The sequence below is a fragment of the Seriola dumerili genome, unplaced genomic scaffold (assembly GCF_002260705.1).
Source record: "Seriola dumerili isolate Sdu_G_001 unplaced genomic scaffold, Sdu_1.0 BDQW01000169.1, whole genome shotgun sequence".
NCBI lineage: Eukaryota > Metazoa > Chordata > Actinopteri > Carangiformes > Carangidae > Seriola > Seriola dumerili.
The window spans coordinates 1929299-1954111 of NW_019174424.1; the positions used below are offsets into that span (position 1 = coordinate 1929299).

Sequence of the window (24813 nt, forward strand, 5' to 3'; positions counted from 1 at the left end):
TGAAAAACACCATTATGACTGATCGTAAGGGAAATCCACCTTTTGGTAGAGTTTTTTTCATCAATTAACAACAATTAAATGTTGACAAAATGAAGTGGACAACACTGTAAAATATTGAACAGTCTTTTATTAAGAGTAATGATGCACTATATGATGCAATATGTGCAGAATAAAAACACCATAAAAATGCTGAGAAAAAAAAAAACATAATCAAAGAGCTGAAAAATACCCAAACAAGGTAAAGATCGTCAGCTGCAGTAAAAAATTATACACAAAGAAGATTTTAATTATTTGGTTGCATTTGGTCATAGCAGTGAGCTTGAGTGGGAATGATCACTTAAAGACTATGTAATGAAAATCAGTTTCTATTCATCACAATAAATGTGACAGAAAAAAAAATCCCTTTTCACAATAAATTCTAATCTTTGGGATATTTTCAACTTGGTAAATCAAGTCAGCTGAAATAATAAAAAAAAATCTAATTGGGAACAAAATTATATTTTACCCCACTGGATATAATGAAACTGCCTGAAATTCCAAAAAGATTCTAAAAGACAACTGCATTTTATATTGCACTCTAGCCAAAATATTTGGTCATCAACAACCTTAATACAAACTGAGCAGCTCTGAATTTGAAATGAATATCCTTTGGCCCATAGCCATGTCTTTGGTCCTTTGTAATATGGTGCAGAAGTGCGTGACAATTATTCAAAAGCCCTTCTCAGCTGATCATCACATTTAACCAGTTGAAAGTGACACATTGGAAAGTGATTAAGAAAAATGTCTGAATGCGATTCTGTGTCATGATAAATAGATCATCAGTGGCTGGCTAACACTCACACAACTTTGCTCCGGAATAAAAAACGTGCTAGTCAGCGGGTCTATGTGGTCCGACCTGGTGCTAAAACCAGATTCACAGATCTCTGTCAGCACTGAATCTTCAGTATCGATAGCAAGATTTTAAAAAGAAGCAGGAGGCAAGTGAAAGCTCTGAATGCTTCACCAGCACACTCTGAGTTCAGCTGCTATATTGTTGAGGTTATATGTTTAAGTCCCATTAGCCTTGTATCTAGCAAGACTCTGCAGTCCAATCTCAAAATACCCAGCAGTATATAGAGCAAAAAGAGTTCAAGATGAAGTCTAATATGGAAAGTGACAGGCTGGGGTTTTGTGGTTCAAACCAACACTGTAATAAGACGAGGTTTCTGTTTTTAGTCAGTATAACAGAAGAAAAGGCAGCCATTTTTTTCCCCCAGAAAGCAGTCCGGGATCATGTAAGTGGAGCGTAAATAGCTGGAGTGAACTGGTGCATTTTGGGTTACCTGTCTGATTCTAAACATTCAAATCTGGACCAGCTGAGTGAAGAGAGATTCCGATGACAACGATCCCTCGTTTTTTTGTTTTTTTTTCTCTTCTTCACAGAGCGGTGCTCTCTGACTGGATGTGAGGGTCTGGGGGTGGGTCTGGGGTGGAGGCAGGCTCTTGACCAGCAGAGCTCTCCCCTTGTTGGTCCACAATCACCTCAGGGATGAGGGCTCGTCCAATCCCCTTTAGGACTGGGCCTCCGTCTGCACAGGACAGTTGGGGGGACCAGTCAGCAAAGAGATCAACTTAGACATGTCTTAAAACATGAGTTCAAGCAATACACACACATGCACATACTCACACACAGTTTCAAACTTTGTAGTGTATACACACACACACACACACACACACCACCTTTACACACTCAGTAAGACACCAAGGATTGCTCACATTATTAAATTTAGTCAATACTGTATATTAATGGTTAAGTAACATTTTTAGAGGTGGAAGCAGTAGGGAGTATCCTTGGTGTGTTAATATTTAAATGCTACAGAACATACAGAATAACAGCAAACGGTCGGTTTAAAGTCTGTTTAGTGGCATGTTAGAGAAAACTGTTAGCAGGCAAAAGCCATCCAACCTCAGCGTCGGGGATGGTGTGGGAATCATAAGCATGTTAGTATTGTTGGACAGCGGGGTTAAAGTGCAGGACAAACACATGAATGTATACTAATGCACATAAACGTGCGTATACAGTATGAGTATTGCAACGATAACACACTGACAGGAGCAAACGCCTGCATTCTTCGTTTCCCCACGCAGACACACAAACATGCAGTGGACACAGAAGCGAGGCCAATGCGTCAGCCAGTCAGATCCTTACCATTACCTGCCTTGCAAAGCTCATCTTAATGGCAGGCTGGCAGCTCAGACATCTGCAATATTTACACACATCCTGTCATGCTTTCAGATCACCACAGATACATTTAGTGTGTCAGGCATTAAGAGACAGTGAAACCAAAAGCCAGGTAGCTAAATACAGTGATGCCCCGAGAGGATGCTGAAATCACTCAATACTGAATACAGTATCAGCAGATGACCAGCGCGTGATTTCAGTCGTTGCAGTGCCTACACAAAGAGATCATGTTAAATGTCACTGAAGCTGTGTTCACAGTGATATTTTATGCATTTTGTCATTATACACTGTGGTTCGTTACATCTGGAGTTATAAAATCCTTTCAGTAAAACACCCACAATACCACTACATACATACATACATACTGGCTGTCATCAGTGGTGGAATGTAACAAAGCACATTTACTCTGAAGTATAATTTGGAGGTACTTCTTCGTTACTAGAGTATTTCCATTTTCTGCTAATTCATACCTCTATCACAATAATTCATTTTGTACTTTTTACTCCTCTTTGTTTATTTGACAACTTTAGTTACTAGCCACACAGTAGTATATAAAGTAATGAGTAAGTAAGTAAATACGAACACATGAATGCATCAATAATTATAATTCAATAATATAATATACATTATTGTGAAATCACCTATTCTACCTAACAAATCCTTTTTCTTTTGGTGCCTAAACTATATTTTGATGCTAATACATTGAAGTAAACTTTTAAATGTAGGACTTTTACCTGTAAGAAAGTAAGACCAAGTTAGGAACTTCAAAAATATTATAATTTTAACTACACTATATTTGTTTGAAAGCTGTACTTATTTGTTACTTTGCAATTTATGATTTATGATATGACAAACTGCTGTTGAGGTTTATCAACTCAACAGTATATAAAGCAATTAATTAGTGGCAAATCAACAAGCTACAACATTAAAATGGCTCTTGAACATTAATGCAATAATAATGTAATGTAGTTATGTAATAATAATAATAACATTTTTTAATTGTGGTATTTCCTCTGAGTTAAGTAAAGGATCTGAGTACTTCTTCCACCATTGACAGTGTTAGATCCTGCTCTATTTTGAGCTAGATGAGTTTCCACTGGAAAAACTTGATCATACAGTAAAAATGTAGTGCACACAAAAACACACACATACACAGAGGGAGGATTCTTCCATCAATATTGCTGTTATAGCTCAAGTACGCTTAAAACTTGTTATCCTTTCCTGCATTCCTGCTGCTTGGCGTGCCTTCATTTTCTTAAATCTGATTTAAAAAAAACTATCGAAAAAAACAGGATTCATGAGACACAAGGGACAAACTGTTTACCTGTTATGATCTTAGAGGCGGTGCTGCAGAGGCCGTTTCCATTGTCATTCGCAGCAGGTTGTGGGGGTGGTGGCATGCTGGGTCGGGGTCGTGGCCTTGGAGCCGGCCTAGAGGGGCGAGGGAGAGATCCAGAGTGGTAGGAAGACAGCGGGTTGGAGTGGAGTCCATCGTGAGGTGGAGTGTCAGGAGGGGTGGGAGTGCTCGGGGGGGAGGGCTCTGGGTCCCCCTGGGCCTGGTGGGGTTGCGGAGGCTGCGGGGGTGGGTGGCTCGGGGCGTGGATTAGGCTGTCTTTGCTCGAGTGGCGTCGGGGTGTGATGGGTGGGTGATGAGGGGAGCCAGGTGTCTGGGTGTTACTGGGCTGCAAGGCGAAGGGGCTGGCCTGTTTCGGCGGGGCTGGGGCCTGCTTCTTGGTGCCTTCAGAGGAAAACATAATTATAACATTATATCAACAATATTAATGTACCAAATGTACATAATGTAATATTATCTCACCTCTGCGGACCATGTGTGGACTAGGCCCCCTGGACCCGCCCTGAGAGTGGGGGGTTCCTACTGCAAGATGGACCGAACCATTCCTCTGGGGAGGTGGGGTGGACATGAGTTCACGGGCTGGGCTGTGGAAATACAATAAATCCAAATGTTAATCCATCAACATGTCATCTACACTCTACATTCAACGAGCAAGTGATGCACCAGTGCACAAAATCATGCATGATATACAGAACAAACTGCACAAACTATCATTCAGAGGCTAATTACACGAGATGAAGGTTATTGAATGAAGAATAACTTAAAGAAAGATTTAAAGACAAGTTTAGAGAAGACGGTACAAGATCAGAAGAAGTTTGTCTAAAAGACTGAACAAAGGTTTGGTAATGTGTTGCATGCAAAATCAAGACGTCAAAAAGGCAGGCGGGAAGGAAGGAAGGCAAGCATGTTTTTAAAAATAGACTGAGTTTGGTAAATCATCACAACAAGCAGGGGAGGGGGGGGACAAAATTTGCCTGTAGACAAAGCATAATGTCATTTTCAATGCATTACAATCTTAATTTGTTAAAATGAAGCCAAATTAAAAGCTGAGGACATTGTTATTCATATGATTTTCCATTTAATGACTTCCAGTATGGGAACTGTGAACTCAAAGACCAATAAAAAACACATGACAAACACAGAGGGTGGGTAGAGCTCCGGATTGGCTGATTGGCTGCGAGCAGGCGGTGGAGTATTGTTGCGACCTCAGCTCGCTCCTTACCTGCTCTCCTCTGCGCTGAGCTGGGTTACAACCTTAGGGTGCATTGTGGCTACCTGGACCCCACCACCCAGACCACCACCACCAACACCAGCACCAACTGCACTCAGGCCAGGCTGCTCAGCCTCTGCAGCTGGGGATGGAGCCTGGGGCTGGGGCTCGGGCTGGGTAGGAACCCAGGCTTCCAGAGGGGGCAGTGGGGGTTGGAAGGTGGGTGAGGTTAGCTGTGGCTGCTTTCTATTTACAGTGCTGGCTCTACGTGGAGTGGGCTCCGGCTGTTTGTTAACAGTGCTAGGAAGGGGGGAGAGGGGAGAGAATTCAGGAGGGCAAACCACACGCCATCAGAGTCAAAGAGACCGAGAGGGACAGAAAGACAGCGAGAGCAGAGACAGACAGACAGAGATGGTGCGAGAGATAGAAAGAGACGCCACTTCCTGAGTTCAGTGAAACCAGTTCAGAAAGAAGAACCCAAAAAGAACATAAAACCACATGACAGTGACCTTTTAAACAGAAAAACTTTGAACTGCGACATCGCTGCAGGGACAAAGGAGACAGATGCCACACCATACAAACAAAATGCAAATGCAACAGAGGAAGCCCACACAAACATAAAACCAGCAACCTACAGTGTGACGTAGGCTTTAATTGGAAATAAAGGCGATAACACAAGAATACACAAGAGTAACACAAGAGAATTATAGCTCTAGACAAAGTGGTAACCCAACAATATTGAAAACTGTTTGTGTTTCATTAAAATATATGAAAGAACTACTTTTTCATCACGTTCTGTACCAACCTCGAGGAAAACAACTGATTAGCTTGTGCTGAAATCACCTGAACACAACAAAACTGTGGAGTAAAAATCACAATAAACATCATTCCCTTCTTTCACTTAGTATCTGGATTAATGGGAGCTACATTGGACTATGGCACAGCTTTGAAGTCTGGACTGGGCAGATCTTCAGTGGGCGTTTCAGTGACTGTGATGGACTCATCGGCCACTACATAGAGGGCCGACACGGCTGGACCCCGCGACTCCTGCCTGCTCAATGTCTTGGGACGGGACGGGAGGGCGAGGGGCAGGCTGAGGCTGAGGTTGGGGCGAGACAGGTACCTGTCTTTACGGGGAGTGTGACTGTCCCCGTCCTGCCCCACTAGGCTGCCAGGGCGTTTCCTATCCAGGCCGGGTTCAGGGTCTGGGGTGGCCGGATGGCTGGGCATGGCGAACATGCCCGACACATTGAAGTCCACATCTGAGAAAGGAAGACACAAAAGGAGAAGACAATTACAATGACAAATTGACCTTGTAATACTTGTAATAGTCTTTGGCTTTTCAATTAGCGCCATCAACAGGTCCAATACTTTGAATCATCACGTTTAGTGCTAATTCATACATGTTTGCATGCCATCACACTCAATTTTGATGGTGAACATGGTCAACTATATACTTGCTAAACATCAGAATGTTAACATTGTCACTGTGAACACACTAGCATGATGACATTAGCATTTGAACCTAGCCTAGCCTAGCCTAGCCTAGCGTGTAGACTGCATTAGACCTACATTTCCCAAAATGCAGTAGTGGAAAGTAACAAAGTACATTTATTCAAGTACTGTACTAAAGTAAAATTTTGAGGTACTTGTACTTTACTTGAGCATAAATTTCTACTACACTACATAGTGTACAGATTAAGATTTGAGAAAAAAACAGATTAGATACATATATAAAAAATAAACTATCCTACAATATATAAAATCTGAGCTTATGCAATTAATCAATTTTTTGACAGCTAATTATCAAAAAATAATTATTTAATTCATGTTTCACGCAATACTGACAAACAAATCCAAAGTTTTAGCTTCTGAAAAGTGAAGATTTTCTGCTTTTCCTTGTCTTAAATTACAGTTACATTATTACGTTTAATTTACAAAATTACAATTTACGCTATTTTCTTACATTTTACAAACCAAACACTAAAAGGATCCAGATAATAGCCAGCAGATTAATCCAGAATGAAAATAATCATTAATCATTAGAAGCCTCGTACCGTAGCCTCGTAAATACCAATAGATATATACTGTTTACACTCAGAAGGGCCATTCTTCTGTATGGAGTGCTTTCTGATGCTTTAAGTACATTTTCCTGTTAATACTTATGTACTTTTACCAAACAACATGCAAGGGACATTGCTCATAGTTAGTAATAGTGAGTGATAAAATGTTACTGCAAATACAACAAACATAGATGTTTTACCTTCAGGGAAGAACCAATCAGCATGCTGAATAATGGGCTCAATGATGGCGACCACATGGACAGATGTAGCTGCTGCCATCTCGGCCAGCGTCCTGGATACAACCACAGTTAAGAGGACGGTGAGTAACCTTGATCAAAATTAGCTTCATTTTGTGCTCAGAAAAGTAATATGAGGTGAACAGTGTACAAGGTTTTTACCCCTCTGTCTTTGCCCAGAGCAGGTTGGGTCCCAGGACTATGGCGATGTTGCTGGGAGTCATTTTATTAACCTCACTGTCCTGAGCCAGTTTAGCAAGAAACTTCACCAGGTACCTGCAACAGAGACCGTGCCATTGCTTTAAACTCTCCAAGAAACTGCAGCTTGCAGATTTATCTTGAGACCACTGGAAACCCATGTTCCAAAGCAGAAGCGAGCGCTCTAATGAGATGTCTGATAAGGCATTGAAATGACTGTTGCAGCAAACTAATGAGACTGGTTTCTATTATTCGACTGGTCAAAATCTGCTGCATCAATTATGAAAGTGAAAAACGGAACCGAAAATAACTCTATACATTCAGTTCTGTTGCTCAATTTAGGAACGCAGCCTCAGACATCCAGTGTGGCAACAATAGAGTGTGTTGCATCATTTGATCGCCTCAAACAACAATGACAGAATAAAACAGAGTTGTGGATGTTCTTACCTGAGGTTGGCTTTGTGAGTCTTTGGCAAGCAGTCACATGTCACCCACAGGGCCTGAAGCCTCTTATCAGGGTCCGACACACTGAAACCACACACATTTAATTTTCTTGTTACATAACTACCAGAGAATCTAAAGCAGCCTGCGAGCACACGCTGCTTCAGGTGTGTGTTTTCTGCTTATTAGCACAGAGTGAGCGTGTCTTACAGGATATTAAAAGAGTTGTGTCTGTGTGTGTTGCTGTTGTCCTCTTACTTGGAGGCCTGTAGCCACTCGTCGTACATGCCAAAAGTCATTAGAGGTTCAGGAAGTTCCCTGAGGTAGGACTTTAGAGCTCCTGTGTGTGAAGAGACAAGCTATGAGAAAATGATCTGGACCAGACGAGGTCACTTTTTGTGGATTTGTAGAAGAGGTTGTACCAGCGACGGCGTGGGGATCAGAGTAAAATTCTTCGAGCTGCGAGGTTGAACAGTCCAGTGCTGCTTTGAGCTTCTTGAGCTTTGAAGCTCCAGCAGCTATTCTGAAGAGTCCCTGCAAAGACAACATAGACAAACTTTTTTTTGACATTTACAGGTGACTGGTTTCCATCCTTAAATTAAAGAACTAGGTCTGGGCTGGTAGAAGGAAAGGAGAAGCAATGCAAGAAAATGTGTACCATCCATTAAATGACAGAGAAAGTCAATAGAGGAATTGTTTTTTTCTACAAAGAGAGATGTGGCTGTTTCAGGATGAGTATCAGACAGACACACAGCTAGAGTTTTGTTTCCGTTTATAAACTTGTCTTAAATTGCCCTCCTCGGGGAGTCTAGTGATTCGGTTACATTTAAAGGGTGTAATAGTGAACATGCTAATGGATAACAGATGCCTGCACACACACACACTGTGCTTATTCCCGCAGCCCCAAGGCAAACTGACCACAAGTTGGCCACAGATGTTTCCAGACTGTACATGCCATCATTTCTAGAGAGCAGTCCACATGAACCCACGGCTCCCTCCAGCTCCAATGGAGTGGAGCAGTGAAGTTTTATGGGTACAAATGTATGCCCAAATTTTGGGTCAATTAACCCTCAACTTTGCCCTAGTTTAACAAAATTTCTCTCCCCAGGATTTCATCTGTACCTCCTCCTTCATGCCAGTTTCCAGCAGCATCATGACACAGGCCTCAATAGGCAGAGCGATCTCACGGTTACTCCTCTTCAGGTGCTCCTCCAGGGCCGTACCAAACGCCGGCTTCTCCATCCAGGAGTCTGGGTGAGAAATAAGTCATCAGTGTCTTAACACTAATCTGATTATTTGGCAACTTTTCTTGTCTGCTCTGCTGTCACTGTGATGCTTTCCCTGTTTTGAGTCCTCTTTATGCATGTGTACATGTGAAAAGCCAAGCGGCAACCTGGTTACACAGCCTAGTTACAGAAAACAGATTCCTCATTAAAATTATTTTAAAAAGAAAAAAAAATTGATCAGGCCTTATAGTTGACATATGGGAAAATCTATTTTGACCACTTTTGAGAAAGATATCAATTTGAGTTCATAGTTCATGTAGTTCGCTCAGTTGTGGAAATATCGTAGACTTTGTTGATCCAATCATTTATCATTCATTGTCTTTCTTCAGTCATTTTCTGGTCAAAGCCTTTCTGCATGCCAGTAACAACACCCTTGACAAGTATTTAACTCCCTTTCCACAGTGAAGCTTTTCATGATTTTAAAATTAAAATAGATTCTCTTAATCTTAAAAACTGCCTGCAAGACACCACGGACACTTCTCCGGAAGTTCTAGCAGATGTGAAAGTGGTTTGCCATTGCACTTCCACAGGACCTCCAGCGGGCAGTCTGACTAGAAAAGGTGTGTCTTTTGCACCGGAGAAGAAGAATAATCGAGGCACGTTCCTCCAGCAGATTTCTCTCCAGGAGGGAGAGAAATTTTTTTACTTTTTGCTAACTAATGTCTTTAAAATATCAATCTTTCTTTTCCTGTTATGGTGTTATGATTTTAGTCTTTTTGTTTTCTGGGAAACTGAGCTGAATTGAACTCATTATCAATCTGCCAAAAGTCTGCCCTTTCAAGCTGTTAGCAATTCACTTAACTAGAGCAGAGAAAATCAGATAAATGTAAGACTCTCATCCTAATTTCATAGAAAGGAAAATGGAGCCCTGTGCTGCTGCTGCTGCTGCTGCTGCTGATGAAGGAAGTAAAAGCTTCACATCATGGAAAGATTTAAGAGTTTGAAGCTAAAATATGCGACTTCCTTTGCAGCAAAACTTGTGTTGCAACTGTCAGCCAACTGTGTGCCAACTATTGACCCGTAATATTATTTGCGAGTACGCTCAATTTCAATAAATAGCCATAGTGTGAAATGCCCTGCTGCCATTGAAGTGGCTCCGTTTTGATTGATGCTATGAGCACTTTCAACCAGGACGGGTGCAACCCAACAAGCCATGACAAGCCAGAAAACAGCTGTGTTTTACAATGCTCCACGACACAGATAACAACTATAGATATCACCCTTATACTGGCAGTTAAAGAGGAACTAAAAGAGGAGATGCAAAGGATTGTTAGTGGTATAGATGTATAGATGTATTTCTATTGTTTGCACGTGTTGCTGTTCACCTTGCTGCATTTGGATTGTTGGTATAGCTGCCTCCAGAGCTGCCAGAGACCTCCTGTGGTAGTCTGCCTGGGCCTCTAATAACTGGTGTGCATAAACCAACATAAACACAGGTCATATATACAGAATTCTGGTATATAGTGAAGCAAGCATTCAGGCAACATAACCTAATAATGTGGTTGTAGTGGGCCAGCCCATATTTGCATCACATTCCCATCTTAGTTCTAGGTCATTTGAACTAAACTGAGGTGCACTCACCATGACATAATAGCGTGCATACTCTCCCTCTTTGGAGGCAAAGTTGTACATGTCCGCAGAGAGCTGGTCCTGCGGATGAAAAGAAAAAATTATATTTCCATACACGGCAAACATGATGGCAACCCTAAACCTTTTCATTAAGACCCAGATGAACTCCAGATGTCAAAGCAATGACCTTTAATTACATGTTCCTAATAATGAACATAGCATGTTTGTTCCTGATCCACTCCTGCTATAAGGCTTTCATTGTTCAGCCACTTCATTAGATATGATCCTAACCTGATGAGGAGGCCCTGGGTGGAATGCACAGCTATTATATCCTGTACATGCAGCCTACCTCAACCACGCTGACTGGTATAGCATTATACTGTAGTGTGACACCATTATAAATCATACTTTGAGTAGTTCTTGAAAAAGAACAACTCACTGCAGGGAAGATCGGAAACAAAATCTACCTTGCAAATTTCTACTTTATTCAGAGCCTCGTCCATCTCGTCTTTGAGAGAATCGGCCTTGGCTGCCATGGCCTGGTTGTTGGACTTTGCTGCCTGGTAATACCTGCAGGCCAAGAAATTATTTAGACATGTTTGAAGTAAGCATGAACATATTTCATGTGAAATACGTCCTTTCTCACTATGCAAACTGATATGTATTCACATCACAAAGTGTAAGAACAGTCACACTCTGGACTGCAATTAACTTTAACATTTAACAACAATGAATAAAGAATGTATTGACCACTAAATGCAGACTATAAGCAGGTGTACCTTGTCCTGGCAGAGTCATAGTCTAGAACCAGTTTGGCGAGTTGCTTCCTCTGTTTCAATATATTGGGAATCTCCACCTATGAGAGAAACAGGGGGGGATCACAGCATGAGTACATCCTAAAATGCACTTTACAGTCAACCCTGGGAAAAACTTTCCTGTGATAACATTTTTATGAGTATGAATCATGCAGAACGGTAATCTAGCACAAAATGATGCCAAAAGCCATGTTGAATTTGGCACAATCATGAGATCAAACACACAGTGTGTGTGAGAGTCTAAACAGACTTACTGAATATTTCAGTCAATAGCAATTTATATCAAAATATAAAGCAGGGTTATAAAGTCTGTTTTTTTTTAATTGTGTCCTAAATGAGAAATGTATTCATCACTTTAGTATGGCAAGGGTGAACTTGTCTGTGTCTTTACCTCAGCCAGCTGGTTAAGAGGATCCAGGATGTCTCTCTCGATCATCATTTCATGCTGCATCAGTTCAGTGGCTAATCTGCTCTCTGCCTCCCCACACACGTCCATCATCTTGCTGTTCGTGCAGACACATACAGGTATGAACACAAACATGGCTGTTATCACTATTTTTCCTACAGTGAGAGATATGTTAACGTAAAGAAAAGAAACACGAGAGACCTTCCACATTCTTTCCACCCCACTACTCACTTTTAATGTTGTATTTTGGTTAAAAATGGTCTCGTCCGAATGCTGAGTCTACCTGCATGAGTGTAGTGTTGTCTGCTGTTAAATCTCGCATATGATAAAATTCTATAGTTAACTTTCCCAACTCACCCAATCAGACTCTCGTCTCCCAGCTGACCCCCTCCCTCCTGCATGGCCTGGGACAGCGTCGTCAGCGGCAGCTTTTTCTGCAAGCAGACCAGCAAACACAAGTTTAGCTTATTTAAAATATGCAGGAAAAAATTACTGAGACAACAAGTAGAAGACACAAGTAGAAGACACTCTGTGTCATATTTGCTTGTCTGTTTGTTTTGCCATATTTGCTTTTCTGATTTGGCTCAGACTAGACTGTGATGAACAAATAGCCCAAAGAAAACCCAATAGTCCAAATGTGGGATTTAGGCAATTAGATAATGTTTGTTTTTCATGTGCTGTTGGAGAATTTGCTCATTCAGCCACACCATATCTGCAGTTGTGTCAAACCATGAACTATTAAGATGATTTAAGTGAAAAAGTAATGAAAAGTATGACAAAGTAGCATATAACAGTGATTCCCTCAGAGGAATGTCTTATCTTGTCTCTTGTTTTATTGTGGGTGTATGTGTGTAACTGGGGTAGGTCTGCTACACAGTTATTGTGGAGCTGGCAGGAGGCCAGTGTTGAATATTTCTGTCCTGAGTCCTGCTAATATCTTGTGTGTTACGTAAGAAGAGAAGCTATGTGCTCATAGCACAAGATAGCAGATCCTTGCTAATACTGACAATGCTGTCAGAGTGATTCACCCTTATTTATTTATATATGAGCTACATGCTGCACTCCCATCTCTATGAGTTGCTCTTAAGAAAAATGGAAAAGCTTTACAGAGAGATCCTGACTCTGTAGCATGTTGCTAACATGCTGAGATAATAAGATAAGTGTAATTACTTATTTACTTCAGGCCAGTTCAAAGTTGTGAGTGTCTACAAAGTGCAGCTGCTTAATGAAACCAGAGTGAGGGAACAGTAGTAAAGAGAAATCAAGCGCTTCTTACGTGTCTCTTTTCAGTGTCTGTGCCGAGTTGACTCTGCAGACAGGACACCAGCCTCTTGTGCGTGTTGTGCGACACCAGACGCACCAACTCCATCCGCCTCTCGATCTGTGTGCGCAGATTAAGAAACAAGATGCAGTGTTGTAAAATCAGAGCAAAACAGGCCTACTGTGAGAGGAGTTCAGTTAACTGTTTCAAAGCAGCTTGAAGGAAACGTGTGTAATGATGTATCATCCTCTCAGCACACGCGTGCAGTTTTGTCCTGTTGAACAGAAACAACCCAGGTGAGGGCTACAAATCAAAACACAGATACTGCACCCGAGCACATCCATCTCTAAACTTTCCATCCTGCTCGGGTTATTGAAAGATGGTGGAGGAAGTCTGTGCTGTTTGCCTTGCTCTGTTGTGCAGTGTACACTGTTACAACAGGCAGCACTGACAGCCAGATGGAACGAGTCGTGGCAGATAAATAACACAGACTGATGGATTGTGGTCTTTACTGAGAACAGGGAAAGCTGAAATATGAAGACTCCATGCTGAGACACTATCAAGGAAAACAGATGAATCATTCTGACTGCAGGCCTAATGGTGGCTTCATGAGCAGGTATTTTAAGGTCCTTACAGCTGGATTTGCATGTTTTAAGCCCTTAATAACAAGCCATGCGCATGTATATTACCACAGCCCCTGCTCCACATATGCTCTCAGGTAGAGTTTCTACGTTCTAGGTAGCCAGAGGTTTAAGTTCATTTCACTACTGGAGGATAATCCAGTTGTAGAGACTTGAAACAAGGCATACATTAATCCTACTTTTTCCCTCCTTTTTCCCAGTTTTGAAATCAATGTAACTGCTACCTCACTGCAGGAACTCATGAGGACAAACAAGACAATAGTAAGCACACTCCAAAAATGGAGCTATCGGCCGGCTGTGACCAAATGAATGTAACAGAGACAGTGAATCTTGCGATAACATCTGGTTACTGCCCAGTCCATTGAATAAAGTCAGTATCAAGTCCAATACTGATCCTGCAGATTGGAAAGTCCCTGCTTGAAACATTCTTCAGATAGTTTTATTAATCAAATTTATAAATGTATTAATTTATTACATTAGATTTGCATCACATGGTAATACAGCTAAACTGTGGTGCCTTAAAGAACAATTTAATAGGGGTGAGCAAAAAGTTCTCTATTGCTAATTTTACATATTTTACAATACCAATACATAGTGTCGTAAAACTTATCTATGGAAAATCAATTGAGAAACTGTTTGTGGATAAAGTAACCACAGGAATATAAAAACAATGCAAATCCAAATACTTCATGACACTGATGATTTGCAAGATTGCCCACGGTGGCCTGATATAAAAAGTAACTACCACAGTATAAACAGTATGGCAAAATCTCATCGTCATCATATTACTCAACCCTACAATCCCCCATCATTTGAGAGGTTTTTGCATTAAAAAAAAAACATGCCATTGTCATCTAAGTCACTGATTTCAGATGTCAGACTTTCCTTGAATGCACCAACAGGCAGAGTCCCTGCTCCCTGTTGCATGATCATGTGACAATAACATAGCTGACAGAAAGTAAGACTCAAATTTTGAGTCTCATACATTAATGAAAAGAACTGCAAGCCTTGTAAAATGATCAACAGAACTATCAAGTGTACTGGGAAAACTGTTTGTGGTGTTTCAAAAACCAGAGAGGTTTTGCATGAAGTGAAACATTTATAACAACATAAACACCATAAATTTAGTTTGCTATTTTTGAACTGACGCTGTGGTTGTAGCATTAGCGACATGTTGATTTTGCACCCAACTAGCTGTCCCTCATTTAAGTGTTCACTTCCCTTTCCTGTTTCACTGTAAACATCCAGTTCTGTCACTACATCTAAAAGGCCCTTCATTTGTTGTCTGATCCCCATCTCGCGCTTACTCTTCTTGCTTACTTTTATCCTCACCAATTTGCGGTTCTCTTTATGGCACGTCAAGCTCTCGCTCTCTTGCTCACACACAAACTTTTGATCCTCTCTTTCCCTTTCTTCTCTCCTCCCTCTCTCCTGCAGTTAGTGCTCCAAGCCAGACCACAGCTGGACTTGGCTTCTTCGCCTGGATCCAATTGATTCGCTCACCATTCAGCTGATCCCCAGCTCTGATTAATGCATGGACGTCTAGCTCTATCTGGTGACGGCTCGATTGGATCCAGACTTCCAACGCTCGGTGCCAAGAGGGAAAGAAAGAGAAGTGAGCGACTACAGCGTGGGCGGTGCGACGGACTGGATCCACTGGGTGATCGTATTGTCTGTGCCGATGGAAAGACCCTCAGGACATTCACTGAATGTACAAAATATCATGTCTCTCATACTGAATTGTGGTCTGGTTCACATAATTTATATCTAAAAGTTTAAATATCTTTCTCTGCGTAACTTGTCTGCTGCTTTTTTTTACCTATGTTGTAGATGTTAAGATGTACTGGCATGGATTTAATAATAAAAAAATACCAGTACAACCTCCTTTTAACATTGTAACCCATAAATAAGAAATCAGATGATCTGGCCTCGGGGAGAAACTCAATTAAGGTGACAGACTCTTGCGCACACACACAAAGACACGCTGACAAACTGAAGTCATACAGTTGAAGAGAGGGGAAAAAAAAAAAAAAAAAAGCAGGAAAACTCTTTGATCATAGGCACCGACAAGGGCACACACACTTCGACGATTAACAGAACAGAGACAATCCCCTCCTCCCACCTCTCCAGTTATGGAGCTGTCCAAAGGTTTACAGGCCTGTTACTGCTATCTTTTTCTTTTTTTTTCCACAGACAGCAATGAAAGCAGTGAAGACAGCGAACTGACGACCTCTGACCTGCCGCAGCAGAAAATGTGGAACATTTAGTGAGTCACAGAGGAACCGGGCGGGTAGATACAGTTTTTGTTTTCTGGCTTTGAACTGCTTCTGCTGATTGGATAGCTGGGTAACTGATGGGCTGGCTGACAGATTACCAGCTGGCTGACCTTGTTGGCAGGATGGTTAAAAGTCTGGCTAGCTGATGATGGAGCAGAAACAGGATTCAAATGAAAAGTCTGGAGAGTCATGTTTTCTTAAAGGAATAGTTTGACATTTTTTGGGGGGAAATATGTTTATTTGCTTCCTTGCTGGGAGTTAGACTGACACACTGTCATATCTGTATGCTATATATGAAACTACAACTAGCAACTGGTTAGCTTAGCCTGTCACAGGGGGAAACAGCTAGCCTGGCTCTGTCCAAAGACAACATTTTTAAGGTGCTATGTGCTGAACTATTTCCAGCATACTAGGCTAGCGGTTTCCCTCGTTTCCAGTCTTTATGCTAAGCTAAGCTACCCAGCTGCAGGCTCTAGGTGCATATGGTAGAGATATGAGAGTGATATCTATCTTCTCATATAACTCTTGGTGAGAAAGCTAGAAAACTTCCAAATCTAGACTAAAATCTTCCTTTAATAGACCAAGCCAGCCACAAAATATAACTCTGGAATTCTGCGTTTGCCTCACAGTTAGCTGACAACTACCTGTTTAACATACAGCATCAGATAAGAGTATAGTCCAGTATCCGCAACAATAACAGCCCATTGTGTTTCCTAAGTTGTATTCAAATGCTGACATGAGGGACCAGTTCCAGCCTGACTCTTTGCAGTATGAGGCCAGACAGGCAGCGATACAATCCAGTCTGACAGCCTCCTCAATTCTCCCACTGAGGCAGGACGTGTCCAAACTAGATAAATGCCTCAGCCAATGCAAAAGACTATGGAAAAATGGGAAAGGAAAGACTACTACAACACCATGGAAATCATAGTGTCAAATTTCATGTTGGACGGTTGAGAGAAGGGGGTGTGGGAGCGCGTGGGGAGGGGGAAAGGAAAAACTATTCTTTCTGCGCTCATGTTTGGAAAGAGGGAAAAGCTTTTCCAGCTAGAGTGATTAAATAAAAATGCTGATACTGATTCACTGGTGTATGAATCAGTAAACTGCGAGCTACACATTCATAGAGATGACTGTAATCAGGCAGCATGTCTGTAAACTGACTGACTGCAGCATGTGTTCTTACTGACTATATAATGTCTTTTTGTAATCTTCTAAAAAAAATAAAAAAAAAGCCCACAGATTCTGACTGGCACCTTGGAGCTCAAGTTGTTTTGCAAAAAGACATCCAAAGCCACTTCCACTATGCTGATCGCCTGACAATCACATTCCTCACTGAGAGCTGGAGCTGAAGGAATGTCTAACGCAGCACAAAGCTCCTGTCGTTCAGGACAAGGACCAAAGGCAAGAAAATTCTCGGGAAGGGTTGGGTCAGTTACTGCTCTGTGCTTTTATGACAATGATATACAGTATATGGCTCAATTTAACCATTTCCACTGTTAAAGCACAAAACATGGCTTGACTGTTTGTCTTGATTACAACTGTCTACATGTATTTATTCATATTCCATAAGAAATAATCTGTTTACTGTGTGAACCACACGGGGTTCATAGTTCACTACTGCTTGTCATAAAACTCTTGACTTCCATGATTGAACGAGGGTTGCTGAAAGCTTCTTCCTCCACTCTTTCACCTTTACTTTCCTCCGGCAAAAGCTCCTCTCTCCTGTAAACATGCTCCGTGTTTTTTCAGTTTCTCTTGTGTTTACTCACACTCTCTCCCTCGCAGTGATCTCAGTTTCACTAGCCAGCAAACTCCCATCCCCCAACACACACGCACACACACACACACACACACTATGCACAGCCTACATCCAGTATGACTGCAAGATAACAGAACATTGCCAGGGTTTGCCTTGAGTGGAAAACCATGAGGCACTTCTCGTCCCATGCCAAACCTCTGAGCTGGCGAGGCATAACTGAATGAAAGACTCCCCAGTAATGTTTTAATACCAGCAGTTGTACTCCAAGACTGCAGAGCCACTTGGCATCAACAAGCTGCTAAGGCATGATGGCTTTAACAGAGCCTGTGAGGGGAACTTGTAAGATCTATGATAACTTCCGAATTTTACTCTTCCAGACAATGACCTCTAAAAAGATACAGAAGTTTAAAATAAAGTGGGTTGGAGAATGAACAGGACACCCGCCATGACTGAAAGATAATGAATCACACAACCACATTAACCTGGAAAAGTTCTTTGTCCACTACTGTGGCCACAACTGTAGCTGTTAGGGGTGCAACAATGCAGTCAGCCCACAGCTCAATACGACACACAATACAGATTTCATGGTTTGATGCAATGACAAGAAAGTTTAAGAAAAAACAACAAATTATAGTGTGAATACTCGTGTGATTACTCATTACTTTTTAGTGAGTGTTTTCAAGTTGAACCTTTCTTGGTTTTCATAATATTTTTCTTATTTCAATTTACAGAATCTTTTACACGAATATAATAAATCCACTCAACAAGAAGATCCTATTTCCATGACAATTTATCTGCCAATTAGTTTCTAGATTATTCATTTTTTATAAAGTACGACATGCCAGAAAATAGTCAAACACACCTGTTGTCATTTCCAACAATTCCAGAAGATTTATCAGTTTTCATCTAATCGAACAGCCCCAAACCCAAATATTTTCAGTTCACTATCACACATGACAAAGAAAAATATCAAATCTTCATATTTGAGAAGCTGGAAGCAGTAAATGTTAAAAATGATAATAAAAAATAGTCACCAACTGAAACCCTATTCGTCGACTTATCAGCTCATTTTTGCAGCTCTGCGAAATATCTAAATGACTGTGTCCTCATTAACATAAGAAGTAGTTGTCTGAACTTGTTAAAAGTTCTTGAAGCAACATTTCCAAAATTCCTACACAGCCAGATTTCCAAAGTAGATGCGGTGACTGTTGCTGCTCAGTTGAATATTATAAGCTGAAGCAACATTTACAGATGGCATATAATATGAAGAAAACACCGACCGCCTGACTTTTTAAAAAAGCCAGTTTGGACCATTACACTCCTACTCCGCATTGCTCCTACTTGGTTTGGGTGTCCTTTTTATTAAAAAACAAAATGACTAAGATTTCCACAATAGTGCATACTGTCACATTTTTAATTATGTGAAATATTGTATGACTATATATCTCTGCACCCAAGGTGGTGGCTGACTATGTAATCCCAGAAATAGTTCCAGCGCAGTGACACCAGATACAGTTTGTTGTCTGAGGCACCCTGATGATCGATGTGCATGAACAGTAATGAAGGAGAATGTTATATTCACCTGCAGAAGGTCATCACTCAGCACCTCGGTTTTCTCAGCCCTGTTGAGAGAAACACAAACATGGAGCCGAAGGTCAAAGACTGACAACAAATAGAGAAATAAAAACACAGAAAAACACACCTTCAATACTCAGAGATGAGACACAACACCATAAACACGTCAACAATATAATGCAATCCAAGGACAGCAGTTGGAAGTACGCAGACAGCTTTCATTAGAATTTGAATGAAATGCCTAAAGAATGTGTGGTGTTTGCACATGTATCACTCCAACAAAATGCAGCACAGTGACCTATTGTGATGTATTCTGTTTTCTTAAAGATCACACATTTGTTTCGACCAAACAAGACCTAACTTGTTCTAGAAAACAGCTGATGAGCAAAAAACAGTCTGTCCAGCCCAACCTGTCTGCAGTTTGCACTGTGTGCGCGCCTGCAGCAAAGATACACAGTGCACAACACACGTCAATCCCACAATAAAACCTTGTTATGAGATAGTTGTTAACAATATGAAATGTGTCGAGACGCATATTATCGCTCACTATGTAATCACTGGGTCGCATCTGTACACACGTACTCGACATGTATGCACAAAAGCAGAAGCCCATCACCACTCGTGCCCGTGGCTGTTTTCCATGATGGACCTGTCAGATTCCTCCACCCTGTCAGAACACACACACTTCCTGTTGTGTGTTATCTGCACCTGGTTTGTTATGGCAACAGGAGAAGGTGTGTTTGTGTGCAGGAGGGTGGGAGTTGCCAAGTGGCTTGTTGATGCCTTAAACACACCAAACAGAGTCTGTGGAAAATAGGATTCTATGACATCACTCCCAAACTTCTAGGAAATGTGTACAAGATGCCAAAGTCACAACATCTGAAATTAGACACACTTCTTCATAGGTGACCGCAAACTCCCATTGTGGGATGTTTTTTCCCCCCATTTCAGAGTCAGAGACTTATCATTGTTCTCCATTTGCTTGAATCTTGCTGAACTAGAACACTCAACCTATCAATATTTAACAAATACACCGACCACACACCAACGTGCATATGTATTACATCTCCACACACAAATCCCTGAGGACCTCCTCCCTCGCTCTACCAGCGCCGGCCCCCACTATAGATTGAAATCTCACAGGGATCAATTAACCCTCTCCCACACAGAGAGTTATTACCTAATACTGTTGTAAGACTTAGAAATAAGATCCTCACAAGTTACACCCTCCACATACAGGCTTACCTCACTAATGCCTGAAATAACCTCACTGTTCATTGAAAATGCCTCTGGCTGCACGCTGCCGTCTCCAGCTTGTAGCGTGATTGAGTACAGATTCTAATGAACTGCTCAAAAATGTCAGGTGACAGCAAATGTTTTTACATCTTTGGCAAAGCTGGAAATCGATGATAAGACGTGAGATTCTGAAAGCCGCAAACCTTCTTTTGGTAAAGACCAAACAATTTGATGTCGATTATCAGTGACTATTTTGAATGATCAATCATTTAAATTAAAACTTTTAGGCAGAAATTAGCTGGGCTAACCGTCTTCTATTTTCTGCTTTTCTGAGTCTTCTGTGATAGTAAACTGAATGTCTTTGGGTTGGTCAGGCAAAGCATATGATTTTTAAGATGTCACTGTGAGCCCTGAGATCTGTCGATGGACATTTTTTGCTATCTGCTGACATAACATGGACCAAACAATTAAACAATCAATAGTTAAATCGGTTACAAAATTAAGTTAGAATTTAAATGTCTCGTCAAACTCAGAATTTTGTTCTCTTATTCTTTGATCAAATAGTCCCAGATTTAGATCCAAAATTTGCCAATTTTAGACAATTTTATCAGTAACTATTTGTTATGGCAAAGTTCTAGTGTTTTGACAAACATTTAATATTTGTGAACTTTGGTTTCTTTTTGTGTGTCTCAAAGAAACGTATTTACCAAAGCAAAGGTATTTAGATATTGGGACTGAACCTCAGATTCAAGTGATACCGACTCAGAATAAACTGTAGCTTCTGGAACGGTCCGTCTCTATAAACTTACTGTTTTTCTTGCTAATTTCTTAAACATACACGACATCATGTCCTGAGCAACAGAGGATGTCTCTGTGCAAAGAGGAAACTTCTAATTGATGTTTAACACAGAAAAGTATGAAAATGGGTAGAAATAAACGACTTTCATATGGCACTTCCACAGACAGAGATGGCAAATAAAATATTTATTTATATGACAAAGTCACAGCTTGTTACTTCATCAGCTCAACAGCGGTTGAGATGCACAGTTTGCGATGGCATCGGATGACATCTGCTACCAGAATACCAACACACTCATCCACACGATCGCATTACACAGGCTCACTCCTGAAGGAAGAGGCTACATGAGCAATCTTTAGATTCCTATCAATATTGAATTTGCATCGATTTGACTGGAGTAGCTTACAGCTTGGCTCTGGCCAGTAGCTATTGTTCTAAGAATAGACTTTCACAAAGCTGGAGCCCAGACACTGAAAGAAAACCTGCAGCAAAACAACACAGAAAGCGGGAGCACAACAGTAACTGTTCAATGTACAACATTCTGTGTAAAGTATAAGGAATTTTGTCTTTATCTCTCTTAATAATCTAATCCGGAGGTATGCAAGGGTTCATAAACACTTCTACCCTGCGGTCTTATACCACACTGCAACTGCATGTAAATCAAGCTGCTTCTTCCTTATTAATCACATGTAAATCAAACTGCTTCCTCTTTTTAAAATAAAACAAAAAAAACAACCCTCTGTGGCTGCGTGACGTCCCCAGCCCCACCAACTGTGTCCCCGTCAACAAGCATGGAAATGCTTACTCCACAAAAACCCTCCACGTCTGGCCCTTCCTGTGCCAAACATAAAAACCACATCATCACAAACTGTCATGGGGGAGACAAATTCAATGGTTTGTGAACTAGATTTAAAAAAAAAAAAAAAAAAGTCATCCCAGTTCTGTTGGAGCAATCAGCTTAAATTTCATGTTTGTCTAAGTTTAATTTGTCTTCTTTGTGCCGCAGGATGGTTTATGACTTTCACAGACACAAACCACGAAAATGCATCATCCTAACACAGGGACGTGGTGGACAGGAGACCCCCCCCCCAACCCAGTTTAGGTATAAAGTGCATAATTTCACTTTACCCACCTTTTATTGAACATGATACTGCTAATTTCAGCCATTTCTTTTCTAACTCCAACTTTTTGTTCATCATGCAGAGCTACAAATGGCACCAGAGGACTTCTGGCACGTTACCCTCTATCCAGCAGAGATCCACAGTGGGTGTGTTCCTGCAAACACTTCTACCTATCAGTAAGCAAGCCGTCATTCTGCTCAGTTGAGTTTTACTGCTCTTACACAACATATGGAGGAACATATGTGTGGAATCCAAGGCCAGCGCCTACAGGGTGTTGGCTGGAAAGTCATTTTGAAGAAACATTATGAGGACGTCATCTGCAGACCCCATTAATGCAGTAATGACCAGAGACATCATCTCTGTGGCGGCTGCAGATAGAGAACGGGGCTGGAAACCCCTGTGGGGACGGAGATGAAGGGAGAGGAGAGGGAGATGATATAGATATCGTGTGTGTGTGTGTGTGTGTGTGTGTGTGTGTGTGTGTGTGTGTGGTGTATAACTAACTTCCAGTATCACCACACATCAGGAAACATGTTAGTGTGCACATCCTAGGCTACAACTGCAGAAATACCAGTTGGTTTTTGATTCTTGGTCAGATAAAACAAAACATCTGTAGAGATTATCTTGAGCATTTTTCAAGTTTTCTGAGATTTCATTTGAACTGCAACAATAAAGTTGATTAATGGTTTGGTAAAACCACACAAAATGAATCGGCAACTATACTACTAATAATCGATTGATTGTTTCAGTCATTTCTTCAAGCAGAATTCCCAAATATACGCAGGTTACAGCTTTTCTTTGTCTTATCTATTAGAAAACTGAATATCTTTAGGTTTTTTAAAAAAAATATTGATTGAATAAAGTCAGCATTTTGAAAATGTCACCTTGAGCTATGGGATACTGTGGGTATTTCTTCACAATTTATAAGATTTTATAGATCAAATGATCAACTGATTAGTCAAGAAAATAACTGACAGATTAACGGAAATCAAAAGAATCTTTAGTTGTAACCCTAAATCCAATAAAGTCACTAATTTACTACTACCACAGACTCATTATGTCCATACACTGACTGATGTTAGAGAAAGACTGACGTGACTTTTCAGACAGAAAGCCTGATACCATTGGCCTATTTGCACTGAACCATGAAAACCAAAAGTTCACATAATACGTGGGCAGATTTAGTCTCTGCTTGACATTACTGAGTTGCAAACTTTTACTCTGCTTTCCCTCAAACCTCACAAACTCTCCAGGTTACACAAAACGTGGCCCAGCCCTTCCGACACCGCCCACAACAAGACGACAGATGACAATGAAGCAGGGCAACAAACACATTGTTCTGACAAATTATGAAGAACATCAGTTGTTCATGTTGAAAATAAATATGTAAAAACAACTTGCAACAATGCCCGTTGTTAAAATCCAAACACCCACCTTCCAACAGTCTGGTTGGCGAGTTGCCTCATGCGATTGAACTGTTTCTTCATGTTTCAAGTTTCCTGTGTTTCCTACAAGTCTGTGAAAGTGAGCGCTGTCGTTCATCCACCGCTGATCCAAAAGTTGCGCTACGTCGCTGCCATTGTGGCAGAAAGGGCTGCGCTCCGACCGCTTCTCTTTATACACTACAGCTGGATGGTTCTCCTGAGTGAACCCGGTGACATTGGCCGTCGCTGTTAAACCCCCCAAAAAGTAAAGAATTCAGTTAAGACAGCCACTGACAAGCTGCAGTCTCCCCCATCGCCACGACTATCGCTGATCCTGCTTTGACTGACTGGGCTCAGCGCAGCAGCTGTGCTAGGAAGAAGGAAGTGCCTTTACTTCCCCACTGTACGGTGCATGGTGACATGTGATACCTTAGTAAGAAAAAAAAAAAGCATTGACTCAGCTATTGGTCTGTCATGGTCATGTCAAAGTCATAGTCATATACGTTTTAAAGAGAGAATAAAACCTAGAAAATCACATTAAAGTTTTTAATTAGGCTGAATTTGTGTAACTAACGGGTAAAACTGCATTACAAAACTAAAATTAATCCGACTTCACTTTACCAAACAAGCAAACAAACAAACAAACAAACAAACACACAAATTAAACTTTAACATCAGAGCCGATAAACGTCCTTCAACATCTGTCAGCAGCAGAAACGACAGACAGCTCTTTAAATGCGTTTAACTCTATGGGTCACTTCTGAGTTGACTAAATGCCTCCAGGTAATGTGACTCCCGGACTGATTGGGGATCAGTTCATGTTTAAATGCTGGAGCAGCACTCTGTTCGGAGTGATCTGCTGCCACCTTGTGGCTGCTGCTCTATCATGACATGAGCAGCCTCGTTAAGAATCCATGTGTGGCTG

The 24813-nt window shown here is 41.2% G+C and overlaps 1 protein-coding gene across 5 annotated transcripts; it reads right to left on the minus strand.

Moving 5' to 3' along the window:
• Positions 1 to 24: 24 nt before the first annotated feature.
• Positions 25 to 24270, minus strand: LOC111227047 (rho GTPase-activating protein 17-like). Of its 5 annotated transcripts, none has more exons than XM_022752419.1 (21): positions 23899 to 24270; positions 19316 to 19355; positions 13076 to 13180; positions 12157 to 12233; positions 11785 to 11896; positions 11358 to 11434; positions 11046 to 11148; positions 10591 to 10659; positions 10335 to 10416; positions 8846 to 8973; positions 8146 to 8257; positions 7982 to 8063; positions 7730 to 7810; positions 7247 to 7360; positions 7049 to 7140; positions 5909 to 6047; positions 4798 to 5085; positions 4038 to 4159; positions 3546 to 3959; positions 2189 to 2240; positions 1485 to 1568 (listed from the first exon to the last, which is right to left on the minus strand). In XM_022752419.1, the coding sequence occupies exons 1-20, from the start codon at positions 23949 to 23951 to the stop codon at positions 2233 to 2235; spliced, it is 2298 nt and encodes a 765-aa protein (XP_022608140.1). In that variant the 5' UTR covers positions 23952 to 24270; the 3' UTR covers positions 1485 to 1568; positions 2189 to 2232. The 5 variants fall into 5 exon arrangements, with proteins under 5 accessions (XP_022608139.1, XP_022608143.1, XP_022608140.1 ...); XM_022752420.1 differs by having other exon boundaries at positions 1516 to 1568; positions 2195 to 2240; XM_022752421.1 differs by having other exon boundaries at positions 1549 to 1568; positions 2199 to 2240.
• Positions 24271 to 24813: the final 543 nt, after the last annotated feature.